This window comes from Microtus oregoni, unplaced genomic scaffold, assembly GCF_018167655.1.
Source record: "Microtus oregoni isolate MIOR12 unplaced genomic scaffold, Mior012 000001F_ref0000356, whole genome shotgun sequence".
In the NCBI taxonomy this organism is placed as follows: Eukaryota; Metazoa; Chordata; class Mammalia; order Rodentia; family Cricetidae; genus Microtus; species Microtus oregoni.
Genome location: NW_024543060.1, coordinates 90,040,263 through 90,063,845, shown reverse-complemented (window position 1 = coordinate 90,063,845; position 23,583 = coordinate 90,040,263). Strand labels below are relative to the sequence as shown.

General features: G+C 40.5%; 2 protein-coding genes across 2 annotated transcripts in view; one reads left to right on the top strand and one right to left on the bottom strand.

Moving 5' to 3' along the window:
- The first annotated feature begins 1,493 nt into the window (after positions 1-1,493).
- On the top strand, positions 1,494-2,674 carry Pmch (pro-melanin concentrating hormone). The gene is made up of 3 exons (XM_041669552.1): positions 1,494-1,786; positions 2,092-2,290; positions 2,533-2,674. The coding sequence occupies exons 1-3, from the start codon at positions 1,538-1,540 to the stop codon at positions 2,580-2,582; spliced, it is 498 nt and encodes a 165-aa protein (XP_041525486.1). The 5' UTR covers positions 1,494-1,537; the 3' UTR covers positions 2,583-2,674.
- A 95-nt stretch (positions 2,675-2,769) lies between these two features.
- The window catches only part of LOC121459635 (PARP1 binding protein), a 40,082-nt gene continuing 19,268 nt past the window's right edge, over positions 2,770-23,583 (bottom strand). Inside the window, exons 6-12 of the mRNA XM_041669538.1 lie at positions 22,782-22,952; positions 21,428-21,582; positions 11,547-11,727; positions 8,293-8,471; positions 6,926-7,007; positions 3,630-3,762; positions 2,770-3,243 (exon numbers count right to left, since the gene is read on the bottom strand). Of these exons, the coding sequence (XP_041525472.1) occupies positions 2,921-3,243; positions 3,630-3,762; positions 6,926-7,007; positions 8,293-8,471; positions 11,547-11,727; positions 21,428-21,582; positions 22,782-22,952 (1,224 nt within the window). The 3' untranslated portion in view covers positions 2,770-2,920. The remainder of the gene's footprint in view (positions 3,244-3,629; positions 3,763-6,925; positions 7,008-8,292; positions 8,472-11,546; positions 11,728-21,427; positions 21,583-22,781; positions 22,953-23,583) is intronic.

The window sequence follows — 23,583 nt, the reverse complement described above, 5'->3', positions numbered from 1 at the left end:
ATCAATAATCTCAGAGTTAGAAAAAATGTCTTGAGAAAGCACATATTAAGAATAAGTAAACATGAAGAAAAATTTACATATTAATATTAAGCAGTCAAGGTCACCAAAACACACCACAAAGAAGTTGAAATAACAAGACCCAAGCCAAGAAAAATATTTCCAACATGCATATCTAACAAATAATGTCCAGAATAGTGTACACAGGGTGCTCATAATCAATTAGCAAAAGACAGCAAAGTTGGGCAGCCCTTCTAGCAGCTCTGAATGCTAAGAAGGATTGACAATTCAAAGCCTGCCACGATTCCAGAGTGAGTTCAAGGCCCCGCTGGCAAACAGGGCCACACCACCTAAAGAACGAAAACTAGAAGGGTTAGAGATACCGCTCAGTGACAGAGCATGTGGCCAGCACATGCAACCCCAGGTTCAAAGCTCAGGAGGAGGGGAGAGGACACATAGAACAACAGCTAAGAGAAAAGCCCCAAAGCGTAAGGAGATACTCAAGTACTTGTCAGGGTCAAACACGGGGCAACAGGTTCTTGTGCCCTGTTAAACAAAAGCATTTCTAAAACCCAACACAGACATATACTATGGCCTAGAGACTACACGCACACGCACACACACAGACTTGCATGAGAATGTACTAAAACCTTACAAATTAAGTCTGAAGCATGTGATTAAAAGAAACAATTTCTAAGCTCACTGTGGTACCTACCTGCAATCCCAGACTTTGGTAGGGTGAGGCAGGAGGATTGCCATAGATTTAAATCTAGCCAGGGCTACAATGCAAGATCCAGTCTCAATAAATAAGAAACAAAGCGAAAGCATAAAACTTCTAAAATTAATCTCTATGGAAGCCATCAATATTTTTTCACAGACTTTTTATCGTTTAGTTACTAAATTCACTAATAAATATTTATTGTCCTCTTGAAACTGAGATGAAACACCAGACAGATGAGTTTTGGATGAAGTGAAGAGGTTTTGGGTTTGTTTATTTTGTTAATACTGACAAGTGTATGTACTTTAGATCACAAAAGATCATATCAAGTATTTATAAAATAAAACTCTTTTCTGGAGATAACTTCTATTTAAGAAGGATTAAAAGAGCATAAAACTTTATCCTTATCATCCGTGAATGAAGTAACTTGTGTTTTAATAGCTTAATCGGAAACCACAAAGAAGGAAACAGTCTTATTAAAAGAGCCTGGTGTCCTGTGGTCTTCCTTAATAACAACCCACTTTCAAGAGCCTATAATCTACTCAACAGAAAGCCGTCTATCAAAGGCCTTAATCAGATTCTGAGAAAATTCACACACAAAATAAACAACAGGGCACTAAAACCCAAGCAATCAGGCATTAGCAGCTTTACAAAAGGCTAGGCCCTCCACAATGAGTCACTTCCAAATGATGAAAAGATAAGTCCTTCAAGTGTTTTCTATTCAAGCAGAAAACATATAAAGGCGGGGAATCAAGCACTGTCAGAGCGGAGTTTTTCATTTTACACATCCTTGCTTCGCTTTACGCAAGCATCAAACTAAGGATGGCAAAAATGAGTCTCTCTTCCTACACGTTAATGCTGGTTGTGTCTCTGTTTTCTCAAGGTATTTTACTTTCAGCTTCCAAATCCATAAGAAATTTAGAAGACGACATGGTATTTAATACATTTAGGATGGGGAAAGCCTTCCAGAAGGAAGACGCCGCAGAAAGATCGCTTGTGGCTCCCTCTCTGGAACAATATAAAAACGACGACAGCAGCTTCTTGAGCGACGATGAGAACAAGAATTCAAAGGTAAGTCCATGCAGTCTGATTTTATTACCACAGTCACCTAGAAGTAAACTTGGTGTTTTAATTTTATAAATGGGAATACTGCCGACAGAGTCACAGTGTGCGTTCAGATAACTAGTACCATTTCACACATACCAGGTACCTCCCCATCTTATCAAAAACTGTGTTTCTCCTATCGAGGATATTTTAGAAGTGAAAAACAGTGTAGAGCACTTTAGAACTGATCCGCAGGCATGCTGGGCAACGGTACTTTAGCTTGTCTGTGCTCAAGACGACAGCTGGAACACAAACCAACCTTCTCTTTACAGAACCCAGGCTCCAAACAGAATCTCCTAAGTCATGGTCTACCACTGAATCTGGCTGTAAAACCTTATCTTGCTCTGAAAGGATCAGTAGCTTTTCCAGCTGAGAATGGAGTTCAGAATTCTGAGTCAACACAAGAAAAGAGAGAAATTGGGGATGAAGAAAACTCAGCTAAATTTCCCATAGGAAGGAGAGATTTTGACAGTGAGTAGCTTTTTAAAACTTCAATTCCTACATCTTAATTCTATAAAAAGCGGTCTGAGCTTAACTGACTTGGATCTGACCATATCAAAGTGTAGCAGGAACACGGGTTCAGGTGACCCTGTCAAAATGGGAAATTCCTAAAAGTCATAATTGTGGTTTGATTTATTCCGAATTTATTAAAACAGCTCCACAACTTTCCTTCCTTCTGTGTGGTAACTGCGCTGTCATTTGTTCCCTCTCAGTGCTCAGGTGTATGCTGGGAAGAGTCTACCGGCCCTGCTGGCAAGTCTGAGTCCTGCTGGTCCACGCCGTCCTTCCAGAAGAACGCAATTCATTTCAAGGGGAGAGAAAAGCCCTTAGTGTTGATATGACCTGTGCATTATCCTAAATGTCTGTTTAGAAATAGTGAAGACGTAATGACCTACATGACATGCTTTGGCTTGTGCATTAAACTTTATGGAACTCCTGCATAATCCTGACGTGCTGGTATTTTTGGACAGCGGTTAACATGTGCGCCTCTCTATCAAAATAATAAAGCATCAGAATTTACATTGTGATATTTAAAAGTTAGCTCATGGCTTTGGTGAATGGTCTTCTGTACACAAATCTAAAGCACACAGATGACAAAAATCACAGCCTAAAAAACTGAGTTAACTTGGTCTGGCCAGGAATCAGTTTGACCTTGGCAGTGCACCTACTGCCTTTTGCTCCGTGGGCTGGTTTGCCGCCAGCCTTACTGTGTGAGTCACTGGGTACTTTCGGGAACTTAACAAGTTTATGTTGGTACGGTTCATTTCCATTATCACAGGAGACACTGTCGCTGTCTAGAACCACCTGCTTCCTTTTGGGTATTTTATTTTCTGTAGGTTTTCTAGGTTTTTTGTCATCTTTACTTCTGTCCTGATGCACACTTTCAGAACTTGTTTCAATTCTTCCAACAGAAGAAAGGGCACCTTAAAATGACAAGGGGAAAGGAATCATATAATACTTAGTATTACAAATCACGAGACATATAAAATAATCATTAAAATGGCTAGAGCATCTAAAGACATGTATAATAATCCCACCCAATCAAATGTCAAGAAATAACTATATTGTCTTTTTACTATGCCACATCTCACCCCAAACAATGAATATCTATGTAAAAATACAACAGGTAAATACTATGAATTATTTTTTAAATCCAGTTAGCTAGGTTAAATCATATCCTATTCCTATCCATAAATTTGTACTTAGATTCAATTTCCTAAACAAATACAGGCCTTAAAAACAAGTCTTTACATTGCCTAGTATTTGTGAAAATAATTGGTTGGCTAATTATTCAAACAAGGTTAATTACCAGAATCATCCTTTTCCAAGCGCAGAGCATGAGATGGCTCTGAAGATGAATTACCGTTCCACTTATTCTTGCCCATCGTGCAATCATCTTTATAAGTACAAGCAAACTGTGATCTAATTAAGGTCTGCCTCATCTGGTAACACAAAGAAAAAAATGCAATTATATTTTGTCTTATTTTCCATTTAGTTATAGACATGCTCCCTAGTAACTGACACATACTATAAAGGTGGTTCTTACAAATAACAGCACTCACTGGGAACTTCTATCTAGATTTGTTACAGTTTTGGAACTCACTTGTTACTACGGCTAGTCTCTTAGTGCTTGTTAGCAATACCTAGCTTTATCCATATGTTTTATATTTTATAACAGTTATAAAATTCAATTTTATATTCTAGAGGTTTTGTAATACATTCCTTTGGGCGGCTTTGGAGTGAATGTTATGATAACTGAATACATACACACAACCATAAAAAAATGGGAGTTCTATATTGTATTTTTTAAAAAAAATCCAAAAGAAAAGTAGCACATGTGATTAAAGACCTTGGTGGGAGGAGAAATACTAAGGCAAAAATGGGAATGGAGATGTTAAAAGAGACGGAAATAGCAAATGTTAAGCAAGGGGAGCACAAACAACACGGGAAGACATTATTTCTTAGTTAAAACAAATATTTGGGGAAACCAGAAAGAGTTTTTAACTGTATCATTCTAGAAAGACTTAACAAGGACTTTTAATGGTGAAAATTTCACATTATACACTTGCATTTACCCTCAGAGATAAGAAATGAAAGCCCGACTTTCTCATAAATGAAGAAAAGTTATCAGACAGATAAAGTTGATAATGAGAGGGCATGGCGACATCCAGCTGTAGCCCTAACTCTGTTTTTGTTTTTTTTTGTTTTTTGTTTTTTTCGAGATAGATAGGGTTTCTCTGTGGCTTTGGAGCCTGTCCTGGAACTAGCTCTGTAGACCAGGCTGGTCTCGAACTCACAGAGATCCGCCTATCTCTGCCTCCCGAGTGCTGGGATTAAAGGTGTGCGCCACCATCTGACTAAAGCAGGAGGCTCGGAAGCTGAAGGTCAGCCTGGGTTACGTGTGCGCAGAGACACTGGAGGGCGAGGCAGGGAAGGAAGAAGGAAAGTCAGCCTATGAACTAGGACGGGAAAACACGCAGTCTAGAAGTGCATTCTGCAGTGAGACTGCTGAGCTATCCCAGGAGCAGGAGCACATTCCAGTATTCCTGTCTGGTCTATACATAAAATGCGGATACATCATCAATCGCACTTAGTCCATAACCATTGATGATGATGCCGAGAATTCCCCAAACCATTAGAAGTCACCTCACAGCCTTTTAACACTTCAAATTATATTTACATTATGCTGGATATTACTAAGAGTATTTACTGATTAAAATGTAATTATATATTATATTTAGTAATTACATTTTATGCCATATAACCAGGGACTAGTGTTCTAATTCACTCAGATGTTTGCAAAGGTGACAGCAATAAAATCACTCACCGTAGCTTGAAAGATACGGGAATGGCCACCTTTCCAGCTGCTTCATAAAAGCCAATTTCATTTTGAGCGATAAATTATCTTTAAAACTAATGAAAGCCATTCCCATATTAGAAAAAATTTTGTTCCATATTTTTCACTGAAGAACTAGACAACTACAGTCTGTTAATCACAAAGAAGTGAGAAGCTGGAAAAAAAGGTGTAAAAATGCACACGGCTGGAAAGCTATTTTTGACAGAAACTAGAAAAGAGTGACAAGCCCCCCCCTCACTGGGCACCCGCGGTCCCCGGGAGCTGACGGTGGCAAGACTCCCTCCTCACTGGGCACCCGCGGTCCCCGGGAGCTGACGGTGGCAAGACTCCCTCCTCACTGGGCACCCGCGGTCCCCGGGAGCTGACGGTGGCAAGACTCCCTCCTCACTGGGCACCCGCGGTCCCCGGGAGCTGACGGTGGCAAGACTCCCTCCTCACTGGGCACCCGCGGTCCCCGGGAGCTGACGGTGGCAAGACTCCCTCCTCACTGGGTACCTGTGGTCCCTGGGAACACAACTTCGGCTGTATCAGCTCACCACAAGTCTTCCTGTCACTCAAGATTTCCAGCAACTCTTTCTACTGCTCACAAAGACTTAGAAACGTGTTTATAAAGTTATAACGAGGAGTAAATGCAATGGTGTACACTTCTAATTAGTATTCTGTAGACTGAGGTAGTATAGCGTTCCATCCAGCCTGGGCCACATAGTGACACTCTCTGATCCCCTTCCTCAGACAAACAAGTTATAAAAAGCATGGTAAGACGATGTAGGTCAGAGGGTGGTGGCACCTACATGTCACCTGTACCCATTAGAGCATCACCTATAGGAAACACCAATAAAAAGACAGTAACTATGCTGTTTAGGATAGTATGCCTTTCTCAATTTCATGTGTAGCAAGAACAGAAATTTTCTTATAAAATTACTTCATTTACTGTTAATACACAATCTAAGCAAAGCTTTTGATTCCCATTCCATGTTGTTGAGAACTAGTGTGACTATGTCTCCTGCTAGAGGCCCTCTTCAGGCACCACAGAGAGAACTTCCAAAGCCCTCGGTGACAGATCCAACTCAGAACACTACAGTTACAAGGTAGCATGTTCTTACAGCAAGAAGGCCAGGTACAGGTGAGGAAAAAAAATGATTAACCACGAAATACATATCAAAATACAAAAAGCATAAGAGTTCTATCTGATCTTGGAATGGTTGTATCTAAAATAGCAGGGAGTAGACTACATTGGGGGGTTTTCTGCCTATATGCTTGCTTAAGACATGATCTCACCATGCACCCAGGCTGGCCGAGGTGCCTTAGACACCAGAGTGTAAGGCTGCCGGGATCATGGAGATGCCCAGGACACCCAGCTCAGATAGTTTTCTATTTGTAAGTGACATATCAAGTTTCTTTACTCTCTTCCTATAAAAAAAATCTTCAAAAATAAACTACTATTTATTGGTTTCTATCCTACAGCGTCCTTACTTCCCTCTCACTTGTGCCATAGACAATGGCGTAACATTTGCGACTGCGTATGCCTTTCTTTCATTTACTCCAGTAAATTAAAAAGCTACAGATAGGTCAAGATTATGTGAAAACAATGTTTTTCTATACCAACTGTCATTGTCATGGCTTATTTTTCATTTCCTTCTTATTGTGTTACATGAATTGCATATTTACAATATCCGACCCAGGTTTGTATATTTATTTCTTCCAAAATAAAACAATATTTACCATTTTATGATCAAACTTTATTATACCTTAACTTTTTCTGCTTGTACTGACTTATGGATTCGCTCTCTGAGGGGTTTAATTGATGTATTATCTACTTGTGTGGGAGACCTATATAAGAAAAAAAAAAGACACGAATTAATAGAGCTTGAATGTTTCTGTCCTTTCAAAATTATATTGATATTTAATTGCCAATGAAACAATATTAAGAGGGAAGGCCTTTAGAAGGTGTTCAGGCTAGTGTCCTTATACAAGAGCTTGAGACCCTGTTTGGCCACTGTTGTCCTTTCAAATTTTCTACCACAGTAAGAAGCATGAGCAGGTGCAACTCATGAGGAACAGGCAGGCCTCTGCCTACAAACAGCAGTCAATCTGCTGACACTGTGATCTTAAATTTTTAGGCTCCAGAACTATAAGAAATGAATTTATTTATCAATCACCCAGTCTAAGACATCTTTTGGTAGTAACTAAAATGAACTATGACACTCATAAACCAGAGTAGCTTTTAAATTAGTGTTCTCTCTACTCCCATAAACATCTACAAGGAAAAAAAAACTGTAATCGTGATAAAGATTCCAGGAGACAATTACAGTCAGAGGAGTAAAGTCAACGACGTAGGACAAACACCTGGTAGGAACGGGACAACGAGCGGCCACTACGGACGCACACTACAGAAAGGTCATCTAGGGAAACAACACTGTCAGAGTTCTTAAGAGGGCCCATCTGTGCCGCACCTATGCGTCTCCCCTCACACCAGGTCTCTGTGGGTTAACAGCAACGGTAGCAGTCTGGCGATGGTATGGATTACAGCTGCTGCAGGCAAGAGCAAGGCAGCATCAAGGTCTGTGTACAACTCCAACACGCACCTAGCAAATCCTTTCCTCCGCAGTGCACAAGGACCCAACAGAGGCTGATTCTGCTATGATACGGTGTGCACGTCCGTCCTATTCTTATGCAGAACAGTGGTCCACAAAGAAAGACTTCAAGGCTGGGAGAGGAAACCTTGGCTACTTGTTAACTGAGCTCTCTAGGGAATATCATGACATCTCTCTTAAGTCTCAATTCTCCACTTAGACAGTGCGGACACTATTAAAGGAACCGCTTGAAGGACTGCGGTTTAACAAGGTTCTTGATGCATACCAAAACAAGTATTTTTACAGCAAAACACTTAAACCCAAATCATCTGCCACACTCTTAAGTGCTACATTATAAATATAACTGTGCTACAGTGAAATGTCCAATTTTCCTTTATTTTTTGTTTGCTTTTTCCATATTGTCCAGCTGCTTCCAAGTCTCCTATCATAGGTAGAAATTCCTGATAATCAGCAAGGTATGTGTGCATACAAACACACACACACACACACACACACACACGTCCAGCTGCCACACCACACACCTGAAGAGCGTGAGAAAAGAAGCCCCGCTGTGTGGCACTGTGCTCTCGTCGTTATATAAAAGTTCTGCTCTGTTTCTGGTTGGAGCATTGGCCGCGTCTTCATCCAAAAGAACCAGCAAAATTTTCACAGCATCTCTGCTGCAGTATGCAGTGTCATGGTTTATGGCAAAAGATTTTGGCTAGAACAAAAATTAATTTTAAATTATAATAATCACCTCATCTAGGTGAATCAGTCATGAATTTCCATTTCAAATGTCATTTTTCTTTCTTTATTGGTGAAATCACAGAAAATCAGCTATAGCTATAAGCTATCTAGACATTTCTCCTTTAACCCACACTATAATCAATTTTACCAATTTTCAGACATATAAGAATATCATCAAAGGACGACATTTGTTTCTGATGTGAATAACATTAGGCTTATAAGACAGAAAAATCTAATCGCTATCTAGTTAGCCTCAACCCCATGACTTATCTCTTAATATCTGTGTGTTTTTTCTCTTGTACAAAAGGGCAGGGCTCTGGCAATCCAAAGCAAACCTCCATGAACTTAGGATCTGATCAAGAGTCAGATGTGGTGCACGCCTATTTCCCCAGCACGGGGAAGGGGGTGGCAAGAGCATGGGTGTGAGACTAGTTTCAGTTACATGAGTTTAAGATCAGCCTAGTTATACTTAGACCCTATCTCAAAAATGCAAAACGAAAGGCTTAATCAAATGAAAATTCATGATTACCCTATGTTCTAAGCATTATTTTAAGAATCTAAGGCTTCTAAGGTGAAAAGCACTACCTTCAGAGAAATCATGGCCTACTTGATAAGACAAATAAGTCAGCAAAAAGTTACAGAGTGAAGTGATATTTCCAGTACACACACGCACAGTGTGGTAGAAACACCCAACTCATCATGGTGAGAAAGCTGTGGAGAGAATGGAGCTAAGAGGAGTCACAGAGAGGAAGGAGCTGCGGAGACCAGGGACTAGGACAGCTCACAGAGAGGAAGGAGCTGCAGAGACCAGGGGCTAGGACAGCTCACAGAGAGGAAGGAGCTGCGGAGACCAGGGGCTAGGACAGCTCACAGAGAGGAAGGAGCTGCAGAGACCAGGGGCTAGGACAACTCACAGAGAGGAAGGAGCTGCAGAGACCAGGGACTAGGACAGCTCACAGAGAGGAAGGAGCTGCAGAGACCAGGGACTAGGACAGGTCCAGGCACCTTGGTCAGAAGGAAGAGTTCATGGAAGTTATAGGGCAGTCTGCTTTATTAAGCAAGTAAATACAATAATCTTATTTAGTTAGACTTTAGAAAAATCAACAACAGCAATGTGTAAAATATATTTTAGGGTAAAATTTGTCAAATATGGAAACAGCTACAGCAAATTAAAAGATTACAATAACTTGGTTTTGAAATGAAATGGTCTGAACAGTGCTGAAACAGATTAAAAGGGAGAGCCGGGAAAGGAGTAACTAGAGAATAAAGGAGGAGGCGGCAATGCATGGTACCGTGTCATATCCAGAGACACATGGACATCAATAAAGGAGGAGGTGGCAATGCATGGTGCCGTGTCATATCCAGAGACACATGGACATCAACTCTCGGGAATTCTTGGGCTAGAAATACCCTACCAATTATGTAGTACGGGACTCTGAGAAATACTCAGCTTCCCTACACCCAAGATGTTCTCACTTGCCAAAGAGCAACGGCAGCGCCTTGTCCACTGAGGTGAGGGACACTGTGCCTAAACATCAGAGCTACTCTTTCAGGGCTTCGGTGGACTTGAGCCAGTTGCCTCCGCACTTACCAACACGGCTTTGGCCTCTCTCTGTCTCTGTCTCTGTCAGCTAAGGCCACCAGACAAACTGTAACACACAGCTGCACTCAAACTAAAACCAAGAGCCTATGCTGACCTAGGACTCACCACAGGTTTACATCAGTATCAGAGAGGGCCACAGGCTAATAGTACCTTCAGCGAGCCTACCCTCACCTAGTACCTACCACATGGTTTACTTTGGTATCAGAGAGGGCTACAGGCTAATAGTACCTTCGCTGAGTGTTATTTGATGATGTTTTCAAAGTCCGTGGTTTAGTGGAAAACATAAGACTGAGAACAGGTGGTTTGGGTCAGGATTTTGTTTGCCTACAGATGAGAAACTGGCACTCGGAGTGATCTCAGATGGCAGTGGTTCCTGGCTTACACTTGCAGCGATAGCTTTCTTGTGTTTTGTGCCAAGCTAGTTACTCAAAATGTTGGCATGCACATGAAATAATTGGGGTAGCATCCCAGAATCTTCCCCATGATGCCTTTGAAGTAAATCTAAGAACATGCATTTTTGTGGTAAAATAGATAAAAATGACCACCAAGGCCCATGGATGAAAGAATGAATAAACAGCAAAAGCAAAAGAATTTCTTCATGCACGGCCTGCCATGGGGACACCTAATGAAAAGGGCCTTTTGTTAACCAAATAAATACCACAATGTAGATAGGCACAATGGTTCACACTGTAATTCCAGCATTCAGAATGCTACGATAGGAGTTTGAGACCAGTCTGGGCTACATCGTGACTTCCAAACCAACCTGGACGACACAGAAAGACTTCATCTCAAATAAAAACAAAAGAAAGAGAAAAAAGAAAAAGACAGACCCACCATAATAGTCTAAAATTCCGTTCTGCACTTAAAATCATAGTAGTTCATTTCTGTAGTAATGATCCATTAAAACTGACTATGCAAGAAAGCCAAGGAAGAAGTATATGTTGTATAATTAGAAGATTCCCAAGTATGTGGAAGGCTGAATTGTAATCAACTGGAAATGTAGTTAGTAATAACAATTATATAGCTCTATGAATGGAAAGTAAACTTCTGAAGGAAAAACCTGTTCCAGTAGGACCGCTGCTGTCCTGCAGAGAGATGAGCATTGTGGTCAAAACCAGACTATTATTTTACATCAAAGTAAATAGAAAAATAATGATATTATAAAAATTATTATTGAAAAGTAGCCCTAAGCACCTTAAGTATCCAGTGCTGAAAGATAGACTGGAGATTATCCAATGCCTTATTTCAACAAACACCTTTGCTCTAAAGATGTTTTGATTTACCTAAGTTGAACATAATCCTATTGAGAAAATCAAATTTGATGGCATCATCTTAAAACACAGAAAATGCATTCTTCTGACTTGAGTAGCGGGGGCAAACAATTTCCGCAATGAATAGAAGAGATCATGTTTCATACAGAAGGACAATGAAGAATAAATCCGTTACCGCTGCAGGACTGACGCCGGTGGTGCTGACGGCTATGCCTTCTTGAGAACTGATAATATTTTTAATCCTCATATCCAAATCCCGAACAACTTCCTCTACAGCTTTGTAGAAAGGATCTTCACTGTTGCGGCCTTTGATCAGCTGCATCTTTAGCACCGACAATATCCGGCCCCCTGCCAGGCTGAAAATAGAAAGAAGAGTGAGCTTCTGAAAGCTTTGTAAATGACAGTAAGCTTATAAGCTGGAAAAAGTATTTTTCAGTGTTAACACCTTTCAAAGAATATAACTCTGACCTTACAGATCAAATAGCAAAGCATTTGAGGGAAAGAGAAAAACCATGAGCAACAAAATAAAGTCTTTCTAAAACCCAGCATGGCACAAGTTACATCTTCCTTGATTTGAAAGCTGAGAAAAAAATATTTTAGTTATGTATGAAATTGATGCAGATCAGATGAATTTCTATTTATCTGATATATGTAAAGTATGCAACTTTATACACTACTAAGACAAGAAAAACAGTCACCTCTCAGTGAATGTCTAGAATGTTTCCTTAATCTTAAAACCAACTCAATAAGCTGCCACTGAACTCATTTTCACAGAGAAATACCTTGTCCTAGATCACATGGTCTTCCAGGATGGGAAGAGGAAAGAAGCCAGATCTGAAAGAAATACTTACCCACCATGCAAGAAGCATTAGTATATACAGAAGAGAAAATTAAGTTAGTTAGTAATGATCCGAGCAAACCAAAAACTAGACTTAGGGCCAATAGACCAATGTTTTTTGTTTTTTTTTTTTTCAAAACCTGAAGTCAGTGTTTCCTTATGAGCCTGAATCTGGGTTGCAGCTGCTGCTCCCGGTATTGGCACAGGCCCAGTGTGAGAAACACAGCAGGATGGTCTGCTCTGAAGAAGTCAGTGGTGTCCAATGGGGCGTATGAGGCCTCTCTGTTGAAGCCATGAGGTATCCCGGGAAAGGGTGTGCCCAGGAAGAAGTGTCTGGTGTGACGTGGAGTCGTGGCAAATCTGCCTCTCTTTACCTTGGGGATGCTACTATACTTCTCTTCTGTTGTAGCATAAAGGAAAACTATGAACTTAAGTTTCTGTCCTCAATACCTTATCACCGGGTTATACATCTTAGTCAGGTATTCTAACAAGTATGTGAAAATGTGATTGATGGGGTAAATATTTGATCCAAATAGAAAAGGAAACTCAGGAGGCAGCCAGAGGACGGAAAGTTCAGTCGTAACTCACTAGTTCGGCCTCTCCCACATCTCCTATCGTAGGAATCATATCCCATCGGCCCTCACTCCCGATCCTACTTTTCATTGTGTACTGAATTACTTTCTCTGAGAAGGGTACAATATAGCTGCATTTGTAGCACAGAGGACTTGCCATGGAGAGCTAGGTGGGAAGCAATTCGTGCACACGTCAGCTCTGAGAGGGGAATTCCATTTACACTCTTCACTGCCAGTCTCCACTGAACCCGCGGGAGACAACGGATGTCATTGAACGAAGGAGCCCTGTTTTAGCTGAAGACTCCAAGAACACTCAGCTTCGAACACACAGAGATCCACCTGCCTCTGCCTCCTGAGTTCTGGAACTAAAGGTGTTCGCCATCACCACCCTGCAAGTCAACTAGGTTTCTACAGGAACCCTTGCATCGGGGTACACAGTCCTTGTCCGTCTTTACGCTGGGGGATCATCCCTGGAGGGTGATCATGTCTTCCTATTAGACCTCAGTTTGAGCTGTCCTGTAGACATTAGTGGCTTTACAAAGGGAATTTCTGGATTGGAGTGAGTGCTCATTGGGTAAAATGCTCGCCACACAAGCATGAGTTCCTGGCTTGGATCCCCAGCTTACACATCACAAGCCTGATGCAGTGGAGTGTACCACAGGTCTGGGAAGGTGGAAACAGGCAGAGCCCTGGGCCACACCACAGGTGTGCTACCACAGGTGCCACAATGCGGACAGCTCCTAAGGGGTTGATCACTGGATTCCACACATGTCCACAACCCCCAACCACACACTCATCCTTCCCTCCCACAGAATAGAATCCAGTTCACTGAGAACGCTGTTTGGCCTGTTCCACTTTGACTTGTCTCTCTGGCTTTTCTTCTTCACCTGATCCTTGGTCTGTATTTTTTTTTTTTAAATCACATTTGCCCATTCATTCAAAGCATTAAAAAGTACTTAAAAATGTTATCTGTTATTATTAATTTTTGTCAATGAAAGGGACATTGCAAGGAATCTGTCTGCCGTACTTCCCTAACTAGAGTCTAGGCTGATTCTAGGAACACCTTCACTTATATAAGAACTTTCTTTGAAGCTGTTACTTTAAACATATTTCTATTAAAAGAACAGACAAATTGGGTGAAATATAGCCCAAATTAATCCATAATTAGCACACTGGTACTTTCTGCTGCTCTGGTAGCTTCATTAATTTGCAAAAAAATTGTTTACAATACATTATATATGTGCTTAAGCCATTCTATCCTTTACTCAGCGTGAATGTGAAGTCCAGGTTTATAGACCGATATGAGCAATGCGTCTGCCAACTAGGAAATGTTCAGTTAGGTTACCAGCCTGATAAAAATCCTTTTTATTAATAATGATCTTTCAAGTGGCTTTTAAATTTATCCTTTTATTGAAGTAGCTAGGTCAATTACATAGGTTTATTGAAACTACAAATAAACCATCAAAAATATTTTTGATAGAGATTCAAAGGATAATAAAATATGAAAGAATTTCTTAGTTGCAAATTATGAGAATAAAAATTTCAAATAATACTAAGAAAAGGCTATCATTTGGGTAATTTGGTAAGAGAAAATTGCTGAATTCTCAAGATGGTATAAATCATTGCCAGATTGCATCTAGGAAAATATTTATATGCTTTAACTACTTGCCAAGATTAATTCTGGCCAACAGCAAACGTTGTGAACACTGCTACTATGGTGAGTTCATACACTCCCTACCTAAGCCAACCAACAGACTTCCTAGTCTAGCTGACAATACTGTAACTTAATTCAACCTGTTGCTTTTAGAACTAGAAGCTCCACAAGTTTTAACCCAGTACTCCAGACCACCCAGATATGCATTGGTTTTTAAGATTAAAAAAAAAAAAACATTTGAGGGGAGGAGTATTGTTGCCAGAGGTTTCTGTCCCAACAGGTCCCAAAGTTGTTCAATCCCAAAGAAATACACAGAGGTCTACATTAATCATAAACTGATTAGCCTATTAGCTCAGGCTTCTTATTATTAATAACTTATATTAACCCATAATTCTTGTCTGTGTTGGCCACGTGGCTTGGTACCTTTATCGGCGAGGCAGCCACATCTTGCTTGCTCTGTGTATGGCTTCCTTTCTGTCTGGGTGATGACTGCAGACTGAAACTTCCGTGTTCCCAGAATTCTCATTGCCCCACCTCTACTTCCTGCCTGGTCACCCCACCTCTACTTCCTGCCTGGCTACTGGCCAATCAGCGTTTATTTAAAATACAAGTGACAGGGTGCAGACTGCTGTCCCACAGCAAAGAATGACACTAAAAGTACAGAGGGAGCGAGAATGGAAGAGAGGAAGGAAGAATGAGTCATTCCCAAAAGATACAGTTTTTGCTAATTTAGATAAACATCAAAAGGAGAATTTAGAGGAAAGAATTGAACTGTAGTTCCCACTCCATCACACTCAAGTCCCTGGGCAGAAAATACAACGAGGCTGGTAATGAAAAGCACAGCTACAAATTAAATGGATGGAAGAAAATACTAAACAATAGGAACAAATACTTTCATGCAATTGATTACTCTTCATTTTGCTAAACAAAATACAAGGCTTTCCCATTATATATTCAAGAATTTGAAAACTATTTGCTTTAACATTCTTAAAATTATGATTTAAGACACATAAATAGTATCAAAATACTTCTGAAGTCTTTTCAAACAAAAAAATAACGAACAATACACGAGACAAGTAATTTCCAGCCAAATAAATATTCTGTAGCCATATATTTAGTCCATATACAACACAGGTATGCATTAAAAAGCTGTGTGGTAAGCCTAAGTACAGCAATGTGAAATTCTTATAACAATAGAATCTCCTTTGGAAAAGCTGAAGCTTCGGAGACACTTCTCAGGTAAAGGTGTGGCATGCGTTTTATGGTGGCACCTACTGGCAAAGTGCAGAAATGCAGCCGGCTTGGCTAAGAAGGCCTCCTGAAGGCCTGGCAAAGGATACTGAGCGACAATCTGGATTTTTCCATTTTTCCCCTTCTTTCCTATCCAACTATTTTCATTATATTCCTTAGACCCAATGTTTATTATAACGCCTCCTTTATAAGATAAGCACAAACTTCTCACCAGGTGCAAGAGGATACATGTCTTTAGCTCTTAAGTTGTGAAGTAAAGAAACAAAGAGGATAAAGAAACAGGAGAGAAAGGTGGAAGGTAAATTATACACAACTGTGCACATCAGCCATGACTCCAGGGCTTTATCCTGTACCCAGCATGGAACCGTTGAACTCCGGGGCTTTATCCTGTACCCAGCATGGAACCGTTGAAGGTCTTTAATCATGATACTATCAAAAGCTATTTTGAGAAGACCACACCAGCATCAAGAAACCAACAGGATAGAGCAATGCAGGCTCAAGGAGCAGAATGAACAATTCAGGTGAAAAAGAAAAGGACAGCGAAAACTAGAAATAAGGTAGCAGTTACAGGAACAAGACAAGAGAAGATGTGAAAATGTTAAAAAAAAAAAAAAAAAAAAAAGTAAGCTAAGACCGCGACAGGGAAAAGGACTTAAGAGACATAAGACTTGGGTCACTGGAGGGGAAAGGGTGAATCCACTCAGGTGGCATGCAGTTTTTCAGAGGAAGATGAATATTAATATTTTGGCATACATTAAATTTGAAGTCCTGGGAACTCACTCGGCACTGGTTGGGTTTCCCCAAGGAAGAGATTCATAAGAATTTCCACGTATGAAGTTAGAGAGGTAGAAGATGAGAGATGACATCACAGAAGTTCTAAGAAGCGGTCAAATATGAGGAGTGGAAACATTCCAGATGGTAAGGATGCACGAGCAGAGGAGCAGAGGAGCAGAGAGGGGCGGTGAGAGCCGCTTGAGAGTAAACAAGCAAATTATCCTCAGCTCTGCATCAACAGCTATGGCCAGCACATTAGTGAGGACAGTAGGCTCTTATGACGTTTACTGCCTACGAAGACATGCATGTCAGGATAGAAAGGAGGAGACAAAAAGAAAACTAAATTCTCATGAATCTGAGCAAAAGGATGGAGAACTGGACAGAAAACACAGTTTTCTGGGTTTGTCTTACTATCTTTATAGACTATGGCTAAAGAAGTCAAGAAAAAGTATAAAATTAAAGACAAAAGGACCAATGGGGCAGAAGTCTGGTAGGTTATTCACACCTCCACATCTGGCTCACTGCACGTTCACCCTTTAGATTAAGCTCAACTGTAAGACTTTTCCAGGCATCTTTCTACACCTTATCACAAGCTCCCAGAGACCAGGACAGCCTAGGTACACCCACTGTCTCTCACGCATCTCATAAACAGGGTGCGTTTTTAGCTTTTAATAGTTTTACTATTTTGAATTACAAAATTAACATATACTTGCTGCTAAAAAGAAAAAGACCAGATTGTTAAAGTGGATTCCTTAAGCTCCCACTTGAAGATAGTATTTAGATGCCGACTTCCTTAGTGCCTTCCTCAAAAGATAGAGTATTTGTTATGACCAAAATGAACACCTCAAATAAAAGGCTGCTCAAGTTGACGAAATATACTCTCTCATATTGGGTGCCTATAAACAATTCCATTTCCAACCACTTAGTCAGTTTCCCCAACCATATAGTCAGCTGAAATTTTAACAGATTCATTGAACTGAATGTATGCATTTGTCTTAGCTTTCTTCCCAAACTTTACTCAAGTCAAAAAAGAGCAAAGCAGATTTTTTTAATCCACACAGGAAAGAAAAATACTGGTAATAGCAGAGAAATTCCGTCAAAGTAAAGACAGGGCAGGTAGACAAGCGCTAACAACCCAGAAGAGAAACAAAGATAAAAGCAAGTCACTGTGAGGAGAGAATACAGGACGCCTGGTCAGAAGGATCCTCAGAAACTGAAGACCCCATCGCAGGGCTGTTTCCAACCAAGGGTGGGTGTAGAAAACTGGACATGTGCTTATACTCTAGGTCCCCTCTCTCATTCTCAGCAGTCAAGCTAGTGGGCCTCTTCCACCATGTATGGAAGGCAGGATCACTCCGCAGTGCGAGCCAGGGAGGACCCAGGGCCAGGGCCAGCAAGGCCCGAACATACAGGGGATAACACTACACACTCCAGCTCGGTGTCAACAAGCCCGTCCATCACAGGGCAGAGTTTAGGCTTGCGGGGATTAAAGCATGGACTTCTGGATAATTTGGAAAAACACAAGAGATGATGCAGTTATCTGAGGTCTGCAGAGTTCAGTCCCTAACAAAAGGGCCAACTGACCACAGTGCTGTAATTAAGCCCAGTACACAAGGCTGCTTATCGGCTTTACAGAGCCTCATTTAAAAAGGAAAGGACGGTTGGAATCACCATACCTTCCAAGAATACAGGCCCAAACAAAACTCTAACCAGAAACTCGTAGAAAGCAAATACAAATGTTAAATTCCTCTTGCTTTTTTTTTTTTTTTTTTTTCATCTTGAGGGAAGGTCTCACACTGGAGCCCTGGCTTGAACTGAAGCAATTTTCTTCTCTCAGCCTCCTAAGTGCTTGAAACGGGTGTGAGTCACCACACCCAGCTGAAGTTAAATATGACTAACAATCTTAGAATGACAAAATATGGTAAGACCATAAAAAGCCAAAAGTGAGAAAAAAAAATGTGTTTGCTCCCCATTGGCTTTTATTTTCTTCTTCTTTTATTCTTGTTCCAGGAGGGGCGGCAGCACTCAGCACTCCGAAGACACCTTCCAGGAATCGACTCTCTCCTACTCTCAGGGGCAAGAACAGAACTTGGTCACCAGGTGTTCCCAGCAGGTGCCCTCATCTGCTGAGCCACGCCCTTGTCCACGTGTTGGCTTTTAAGAATAAAGCTGTCTGAGCGAGAAGAGCTCACCAATGGAAAGCAGAGCCAGGAGGTCCAGAAGACAGGGCGGGGGCAAGGAAAACCCGCGAGGTACTGATGAAGGTGCCCGCGACCACTCTGAGGCAGGCAAAGGTGCGGAGTAAACGGTGGCAGAGACTCTGTCTTCAAGGGCAAGGGATGATTTGGTAGAGAAACCAATATTAACACAAAATTTGTCAAGCTTGATAACTAATTGATGAATAATAAATAGGAAACAAATCAAAAGAAAAAAGTAGGGAATTTGAAAGTGAAATATCTCTTAGGTTCACATTTGAACACTTGGTTCCCACCTGGTGGAGCTTTTTGGGAAAGCTGCAAACCTCTCTGAGGAGGAGGTTCACTGGGGCAGGTCTTGAGGCTTCACACTATGGCCTCACTTCCTTTTTACTCTTGGCTGCTCACATCCGCATTCCTGCTCTTACATTATAGATACCCATATGAGATACAATGTGATTCAGAACAAAATCCTTTAAAGCATGGAATTTGGGGTTGGCTCAGTGGGTACAGATGTTTGCTGCCAAGCTGGACAACCTGAGTTCTGTAGCACAAATAATAAAAACCCAGATATTGGGGTTCAACCAGAAGAACATAAAAGCAAAGCAGCCAGCCACTGGCTCTTACTTCTACCTCAGACCAAAAATGGCGACCCTGCCTCCAGGAATCTCAGAATGAGACTGAGATGAGAGCTGTCTCCTCCTGTTTTATATCCTCTCTAGGGCTGGGATTAAAGGCGTGCACCACCACCACTCAGCTTCTATGGTGAACAGGGCGGCTACTGGGATTACAGGTGTCCAAGGCTGACCAGGGTGGCTGTTCTACTCTCTGATCTTCAGGCAAGCTTTATTTATTAAAAAGTGAAAGAAATATCACTACAGAGTTCAATCCCTGGGACCCACATGTTGGAGGACCAACTCTTGTCGGTTGTCCTCTGGCCTCTATTCCCATGTCATGACACGCATGTGATTCATTCCATCCACACAGGCTTACACGTACATTAAGTAAAAAAGAAAAGAAATATGGAATTTGATTCTTGGGAAGATGTTTCTCAGGATGACATAAAAGCAAGTCTGCTGAGAAATATTAACTATGTAAAGGTGGGCTACATTTGTTTACTTAAGTAAAGATTGCTGCCTTTGTTTAATTACATAGAGATGTGTTGACTGCCTAAGGCACCTGATTGGTTTAATAAAAAGCTGAATGGCCAATAGCAAGGCAGTAGAGGGATAGGAGGGGCTGGCAGGCAGAGAGAATAAGTTTGAGGAGGAATCTAGGTGAGAGGGTGAGAGAGAGAGAGAGAGAGAGAGAGAGAAGACAGAGAGAGAGACAGAGAGAGACAGAGAGAGAGACAGACAGAGAGAGAGAGAGAGAGAGAGAGGACAGAGAGAGAGAGAGACAGAGAGAGAGAGAGAGAGAGACAGAGAGAGAGAGAGAGAGAAGACAGAGAGAGAGAGAGAGACAGAGAGAGAGACAGAGAGAGAGAGAGAGAGAGAGAGAGAGAGAGAGAGAGAAAATGATGGAGATGCTTGGGGCCAGCCAGCCAGGCAGCTGCCAGAAAGACAGACACGGAGTACAGCATACAAAATGAAAGAAAGATAAAAATCCCTGAGGCGAAGCGTGGATGAAGAGAAACTGGTTAATTTAAGTTTTAAGAGCTAAGGGGACTGATAAAAAGTCTCCATGTCTTGATTCGGGAGCTGGCTGGGGTCAAAGAAAGCCTGCTGCAAATGTCTATCCGTGACTGGACTAATCCAAGGCCAAGCTCTGCTGTTAACTGACTATGCCATCCAGGGTAAATGGACTGATCCCAATGCTTCGGTCACCTCATCTCTAAACCAGGGATAGTAATGTTATCTACCATGTGAGACCTTATACTGATCACGTAATAATCTACACAAAAAAGTTCAGTACAATGTTCAATAAAATAAAATGTTCAGTAAGTATCAGCTACTTTATTTGAACAATGCTATGGTGGCGCACCAATCAAAATGATAGCAATTCACAATTTTTAACAGGTCTAGCCCAGTCCCCCTAAAATTATTACAAACCAAACAGCTAACATATCTGCACTATAAATGGAAGTCTATTAAATTTAAAAAGAATGTTTACCTCTAATATCACATAAAACAAATACTAGATAAAAGATTTGCAGATGGAAAAAAAAAACTAAAAAATAGTCTAGTGGTGGTGGTGCACATTTTGAAGCCCAGTACTCAGGAGGCAGAGATAGGCGGATCTCTGTGAGCTCGAGGCCAGCCTGGTCTACAAAGCAAGTTCCAAGACAGCCAGGACTATTACACAGAGAAACACTGTCTTGAAAAATACAAAAATACAAAAAATACAAAAAAAAAAAAGAAAGAAAGAAAGAAAGAAAAGAAAAAATAGAAAAACCCAATTTCCCTCTTCATTCTTGGTATTGGTTTCCTTTACTGCTAAGTATAAACACTTTAAAGAAATTACTTGGTCACCTCCAGTTCTGAAAAATTTGTCTCTTCCATATATAGAGTTAAATAATAATCATCTTCACTAAACAAATTTAGTTTGAACACAACTTTTAGCTTCCACACACAAAAAAATAGTATCATAGCAAGGCAGAAATTTGGAGAGGAAGGTTATGCAGCTATGATTTATTTAGTTTGATATTTTGTTTCTTTACCTATGCTTCATACTGATGTTTGGTGATTTCAATATTCCCTTCATTCCTACCTCTGATTCTGTAAACTTTTAAAACAGATTAACAACAAACATTTATAATTTATAAATTATTACCTTGGATTTCTTATTTCTCCAAGAATTTCATCCAACTTGTCAATGAAATTGATGAAGTCAGAAAGCCCTTTTACATGTGCCCGCAGAGGATCGGATGGGGACGGGGCATATCCCTTCCCCCCAAGCTCTAGTGTTCTAATAAACGAGGTGGCCATCTGTGAATGAAGATGGAAGTTAAATTACAATATAGCTAATGAAGCCAGGAACATTTATATAATCCTAGGTATATGGTTACATTGAGGAACATTTTATGGATCATGTCACATTTTGAGGAGCAAATAATCACAGGAAAGAGTGCCCTGTGGACTGCAGGTGAGACTGAGATGCTGGGCAATGTTGGAGCAAGGATGGAAGAATAGCTGCACCTTAAGAGCAGATGACTACTATTCAGACTTTGCTTAGAATACAGTTTCACTTATACGGCTAATTGGCTATTGAAATCATCACGTAGAAGAATTCACTTTCAATGCCAATGACTCTGTTTTACATGGGCCCAAACCTTCACTTCACCTTTGCTGAGAAACAAGACTTGTACTGGATAATCACTGGATTCCAGCAAGTTTTTACATCCAGGATAAGCAGGTAAAAGTCCTATCTTTACACTGAGAAAAATGCATATTTGATAGCTATCGCCAAGAACATCTCCATCAAAAAGATACCATGTTCTCAAGCAGTATCTCCCAAAGTATCCTAAGAAAGGCACATTATGGAATATCAGTAATTTGTGGGGAAGTTCTGGGGTCAATGGTTTGAGGAAGAGCAACAGATGAAATAACAAGGCTGTTGGTAAGACATGAGGGTGCTACTTCAGTGAAGGACTTCCCACGGCCCTTGATATGCACATATGCAGTGTGCAACCAATGTCTGAAGACTCTACCATTGGAAACACTTACTCAAGAAGAGTTTATCAAAGCCAGGCACGGAGATACACGTTAATCATGTATCACCACTTGTGAGACAGAGGCAAGGGGACTAAGAGTCTGAGGGCAACTTGGGCCGCATAGTAAAGCACCACAAAGAAAAGAAAAGAAAAGAAAAGAAAAGAAAAGAAAAGAAAAGAAAGGGAAAGGAAAGAAAGAAGGAAGAAGAGGAAGATTGTATATTTATTTATTAGGACTAACAGCCTATAATATATAATTATGTAGAGAATACTGCTAAAGAGAAATCCCCCTTTGCTAAACTTGGAAGACACAGGAAAAGATAAAAAAAAAAAAAAAGCAATGGATTTTCAAATGCAGAGGTAAAATATAAATTAACTACTTAAAAAATTGTTTCATTATAATTACAAGAAATCTACATTAAAGGTCACTGCTCACGGAGTTATAAACAGTCCTGAAAGTGTAAGCATCCATACCAAAAACATGGACAGCTGTTTCTCTCGAGCAGCATGCTTCAAGGTGGTGAAGGCCTCTCTCCCCAGTCCTCGATCAGGGATGTTGAGAACCTGAGCCAGAGCCAAGTCATTCTTTGAATTCACTAGCAGGCCCAAATAGGAAAAGAAAATTTTCTTCACCAGTATCCGTACCTGTACAGTAAAGTATTCCGTTATTTTCTTTATTTCAGTTGTTCTAAACCTCTTTTCTATATTCAGGAAGAATACACAGAATCTGTAATCACAATTCTGCATCTCATTCTTTAGGCAAAAAGAATGGCCAAGTTAGATAACTTGAATTTTCTTACAGTAATGAACTTAATAACAAGAAAATATTAACAATGATTAATGGAAAATTGTTCTTCAACATGATATAAAAGATAGTTCATAGAGGCCTTTCTGTTGAGGTTTCATCTTATTCGTCTGCATAAGCCTGCCAGGAAATAACGGCTGAAGATAAAATTTCCAGAACCTTAGAGAGGGAGCAGTCTGGTCCCTGGACCCCAAGTCTATATCCCAACACCAGACACACAGCTCAAATGAAATGCTTAAGTCTGGAGAACTGCTAGAGAGTGACTGACATTATCAAATAACTAAAGATCAAAATGAATAAGATAAAACAAATGTTTAGAAAACATTAACACTTAGTGTTGACATTGACCTTTGAGAGCATTAACAGATTTATTAAGAAATACATAAGTTATATGAAAACATATTAAATATATGGAAAAAATCTTAAGAATTACTACAAAGTTATAGTAAGCAAGACGGGGAAGTATATTCC

Coding starts and splice junctions, on each gene's coding strand:
- Pmch (XM_041669552.1), top strand. CDS start 1,538: ATGGCAAAAATGAGTCTCTCTTCCTACACGTTAATGCTGGTTGTGTCT. Junction 1,787..2,091: donor ATGAGAACAAGAATTCAAAG/GTAAGTCCATGC, acceptor TTCTCTTTACAG/AACCCAGGCTCCAAACAGAA. Junction 2,291..2,532: donor AGGAAGGAGAGATTTTGACA/GTGAGTAGCTTT, acceptor GTTCCCTCTCAG/TGCTCAGGTGTATGCTGGGA.